This window comes from Cantharellus anzutake (assembly GCF_015039405.1).
Source record: "Cantharellus anzutake strain C23 chromosome Unknown EI90scaffold_1, whole genome shotgun sequence".
Taxonomy (NCBI): domain Eukaryota; kingdom Fungi; phylum Basidiomycota; class Agaricomycetes; order Cantharellales; family Hydnaceae; genus Cantharellus; species Cantharellus anzutake.
In genome coordinates, this window is record NW_024066951.1 from 758,391 (window position 1) to 763,530 (window position 5,140).

General features: G+C 49.6%; 1 protein-coding gene across 1 annotated transcript; it reads left to right on the forward strand.

Moving 5' to 3' along the window:
• Window positions 1-4,093: 4,093 nt before the first annotated feature.
• EI90DRAFT_3114488 (uncharacterized protein) lies at window positions 4,094-4,591 on the forward strand (the record flags this gene model as incomplete). The annotated part of the gene is made up of 1 exon (XM_039062673.1): window positions 4,094-4,591. The coding sequence occupies one exon, from the start codon at window positions 4,094-4,096 to the stop codon at window positions 4,589-4,591; it is 498 nt and encodes a 165-aa protein (XP_038923760.1).
• Window positions 4,592-5,140: the final 549 nt, after the last annotated feature.

Genomic DNA, 5,140 nt, shown 5'->3' on the forward strand with positions numbered 1-5,140 from the left:
TTAGTTTGAAACCATTGCATTTGATGTGGTAGGAACATATTTTATTTACTTATGCCAATACCGGTGCAAACAGGATGACATGGTGCACTGTTGTGATTCCTGGAAAAGCAGCCAATGTCAAAAACCCGGATCATAGGGGAAAATGCATGAGTCCGAATGCAGGCGGGGCTCAACTAGAGGGGGTCCGGGAGCTCCGGTAGTGAACCAAAGCTTCTCCAGGAAGCCCGGTTCTGCTGGGTGGTACAAGAGGCTCTAAGAAGGATGCAGCCTCAGCGACTCAGAGGGAGCGCTGTGCCTCCGTTACGTCTCAGTTAGTCCTTGTATTTCATGTGTCTGAGGTATCTTGTAGAAAGGGGTTGGGATTCACTCAGAGGGACTTGGGGTAACATTTAGTCGAGATTAGAACTGGGAAACTACAGGTTCTAATCTACAGGTATTTATATGGAGGAATGGAAAGGACTTTAGTCAAAGTCCGAATGATAATAGAAAACACCGAAAGGTGCCAAATGATACCAAGAGGTACTGAAAGGTCCCGAACGATATCCTTAATGGGGAACTGAGGTGTCGGGTCAAGGAGGGTGGAGTAAGAGGCTGGAGGATGAATGGGAATGAGAAATGGGTAAGAGGGGGTTAGCCAACTGAATGGAAAGAAGAAGATAGCTGTGCTATGAATGGAAGGTGACTAATAAGTGATGACATGAGTGGGGTCACTGAAGGATGCAGGTAGCTCTGAAGGCGGAGTTATGTATCCGAAGGATGTTGGGTGACTCCAATAAATGAAATGGGTGGGGAATGGTTTAGGGGTATGTCACGGGATGTCAGAGATCCGTTGGGGGATCAGAGCAAATCTGGAGTCTCTGAATGTTCTGACTCGGGACCGAACTTCTGGGATGGGAGTGGCCAAGGTTCAGTGTGCCGCAACCAGGCCGGAGCTGAGACAGTTAGGAAGGAAGGTGACTTGGGGAGTGGGGAGTTATGGTGTAGGGGATGGTGAAGTTGTTAGGAAGGTGTGGTGTGGTGGGAGAGCACAGGGTCGGGATTCCGGGATATGACAGCCAACATGTGAACAGAGGGAGTGCTTGTATGATAAGAACTTAAGCATGAGATGAGCATTGACAAGACTGTGGTATTGGATAACTCGGAGAACATAAGCGGGGAATCAGAACTTCTCTAAGTCCAATTTCCCATGCTCAACTTTGGTTCCAGATTGTGCATGCTTCTCAACATGCTATGCTATGCCTACCCCTCACCCTCATGGCCAGTTGGGTATGAATCTCCTGTATCCTATCATCTACTCAAGCACTGGGCATCAAATTGTCGATCTTAGTGCCACTTGCACTGCCAATTCAAATATGGGGCCATTTAGCAATGTTGGGTTATTATTGAGTGCAGTACAGATAAAGGCAGACCAGTATTTAGTGATTGAAGTGTGTATATTACATTCAACCTTGATGATGCTTTCTTCCAACCAAACAGAACCATGGTTGCCCCAAGTAAAACACTGATGGCACGGAATCCGAGTTCGATGACCCAGGTATTTTTCTAACCGGGTTTTTTCCACAGAGAAAAATCACATAGGTCCCACTGTGTAACACCCCATAATGCCTTGTCACATCCAGCAACATTCCGTAATGTGCAGCAAAATTCCCATAATGCCTTGTAACATGGAGCAAAATCCCATAACACCTTGTAACACACAGCAAAATCCCATAACGCAATTGTCAGGGCACACCCTACCTGACCCCGCGCTGCGCCGCCCTACTCCGCTCCCCCACTATCACTCCCTGTTTCTTCTTTCCCCTTTCCTTCTTTCTTTCTATTTCCGTTCCATGGTCGACTTCCCCTTCTCTATGTATTACTACACACTTAACCCCACTCCCTCGATCGCCATGCCCACCGCGCACATTCCCGCTCACAGAGCGGCACACCTCCGGGATCTCCCATGGAGATACCCAGGGGAGTGCGGCTGTGTGCGGGGATGACGTGGCTCCTCCCACGTGACCCCAGCCGCATGTATATAATAGCACCTGGGGTGGGAACAGAAGAAGCAGCCTTCTTCTCAACTTCCCACTTCAGACTAAGTGGTCAGGGATGCTCACCCCACAACGGGACCGCCACTACGCATAGCCGACATCTGTCCCATCGAGTCCCTCGTGCCAGGACCTCACCGCTTTCGGAGCTGTCCCTGACAGCAATACAACGAAATCCCCAGTTTTCCGACCTGTATGTAGGGGTCACGTGACCCAGGGAGGTCACTATCATCCTACCCACTGTGAATCATACATCTTTGATACTCACAGCTGGGTTCTAGGACACCCACCTTACAATACTGCACCAGCCCCCAATCGGGCTTATATTGAGATACCCCTGCCACCCAGGATTCTGAAATGGCCACTGACGCTGCAAGTGGGGAGCAAGGCAAGACCACAGTCAAGGGCTCACCTCTCTCCAGCTGCTCCCTCACCAAAGGGAAAGTGTTGGAATTTCAACAACCAGTTCCAGCGCCCGAGTAGTGCAGGATTTGATATTCTTTTTTTGGGGTCGCTACAAACACCGAGGCATGATCAATAACTCACCGCTGATGGCGGAATGAGTTTTGAGGGTCTTGTCTCGCTCTCTCTGTTTGCTCTCTGTGCGCTCTTTATGCGGTGAGACATGTCAGAGACGTGGTGTCAGGGCACGCCCCGCCCGACCCTGCTCCACACCGCCTCTCCCTCGTCCTTTCTCCTTTCCTCCTTTCTCCCTTTCCTTCTTTCTCTCTCTCTCACATGGACCACCTTTCCCGCTCTTCAATGTATCACCGGCGTGCATGCCTATTTCCCCTCCTGTACCTTACCACCCCTACATCACTGCCACCGCTGCCGCCGCACTCGCCCTGCATCCACAGCGAGCCCTCTCGGGATCTCCCGCGGAGACACCCGGAGAGCCGTGGCTGTGTGCAGGGGTGACGTGGTGCCCCCCATGTGACTGATCCCGCATGTAATACCAGCTGGAGTGGGAACCGAAGAAGTAGCCTTCTTCTCATATTCCCACTTCAGACTAAGTGGTCGGGGACGCTCACCCCGCGACGGGATCGCCGCTACGCACAGCCGCTATTCCTCTCACCGAGTCCCACGCGCAGGGACCTCGCCGCTTTCGGAGCTGTCCCTGACACGTGGCTCACGTATAAAGAGCGCTCTCTCTGTAGATCCTCTCCCTCAGAACTCTTGTACGAGTCTGAGGTGAGAGCTATAGTTTTTATTATTAACGACACTTTTCTAACTATGTACATGTTGACGCAGAATCTTACATGTCATAGGTATGATTCAATTCTAGAACTCTTGTACGAGTCTGAGAATCTTACGTGTCATAGCCTTTTTATCTTTAAAAGAAAGAAGAAGGGGGTGGAAAGGGCACCTAGGGTTTTGGACTCACTGTGACCCCAGTCCTGACTAACTCAGCCTAAAAATCTCAACACTAGGTGGACCTCCCTGGAAGACAAGCTAGCAGTACTGTCTGCAAAGCACTGTCCCCAAGACTTCAAATACTCAGACACCACCCCAGGCACATGGACCTAGTACTTAGCAGAGCAGAGGGGAGAATCTCTGTATCATACTAGATACATTTTGTATATAAACCATGGTCATCCGAACTAAAGTCCGAGCAATCCAATTGTGTTAGGGATGGACAGAAACGGATGGAACAACACAGAACAAAGAAAACAACAGAAAACATAAAAAATACATAGGAACAGCATCGATAAATTCCGACGATCTCCACAACGGCTGCACCAAATCTCCCGATCTTGGACTCATCCTACTCGTCTTGATGGTAGCTTTCCAGCGATACCAAGTTCATCCGGATCGGAGGAGAACTGGGAGAGTTATGGTGAAAATACTGTGAAAGCAGTCCGGTAACATGTCCAGGTGGGCTGTAACCTGGTCTGAAAAATTATCAAAAAAAAAAAACAATGATGATAGGGGAGGTTCAACAAGCTTTGGGGGACTGGGGTATGTGTGTCAGGCGCTAGGTAACGTCTGTAGGCCATGATATAGCAGTGTTGGGGTACTACCGGCTTTTCCCTCCTTCAATCCCACAGGAAGACAAGCCGATGATGGATGGAGAGTTCACCCCTAGAGAAAAAGGGAAACAAAGAGCCGCTCCCTCCACATCCTGTCCCCCTGCACCACATAGTGTGCCTAAGTCCAATACCACATGTAATAAAGTCACCGATGAGGAACCTAAGACACCAGATTCCCCAAAGACCCCAGCATATAAGCAGAGGGCCCTGCCAGCCTACAAGTTCGCCTTTGAGTTACAGGAGAGGTTGAACTGTGAGGAAGTTTTTGAGAAATTATTGTCTCAAGAAATTTCCCTGCCATTAGGATCAATCTTAGGATCATCTTTTGAGCTTAATAAGCATCTCCAAATGGCCATGAAAGTTCAAAGGATTCCGATTGCCAAGAAAGCAGAGACAGTTGTTCTGGACCTTGAGCCATCAAAGCCCTTGCCAGTTGAGGAAGAAGAGCCATACTTTAGACCTGTCTTTGATGTCTCAAGTCTTGACTCTGAATACTCAGATGATTGTGACAGCTGTCAGAGACCAGGTTGAGATGAGGGAATGTCTCCATGGCAGAGGGCTTCAGCCTCAGCGACTTATGCCAGGAGCGCTGTGCCAAGTAACATGTCCATGCCCTAACTTACTAAACTGGCAACCAGAACTGAAGGGGGGTAAACTCTAGTCGATTTTATTACTGAGGTGTAACCTATGTACAAGTTGAGTATATATATAGTTACAACAAGGGCAGGCCCGCAAATGGCAGAGCCGAGCGGAGCGGAGCTAACAGGGTTAGACATTAGCCGATTGAATATTACTGACAGGTTGGGTTACAGGGTTAACAGAATGGTAGGCGATAACCCAGAAACGGAAAGGAGGGATAGGCCCGAAGGTGGGCTTGCAGGGTGAGCGAATGTATTGCCCAGCAGAGGTGGGAGTGCACTAGTGGATGTCGGAGCTGTCCAGAAGCCTTCAGGGCTCCATACTTAGGGAGGCATAGGTAATAAATTGAAAGGAGGGGGTGGTGACCATCGAGGGGTACTGAGGTGATTGCGGAATGTGAGAGCTCCGAGGTTAGTGAAGAAGGAGTGGAGGTAGACCGGA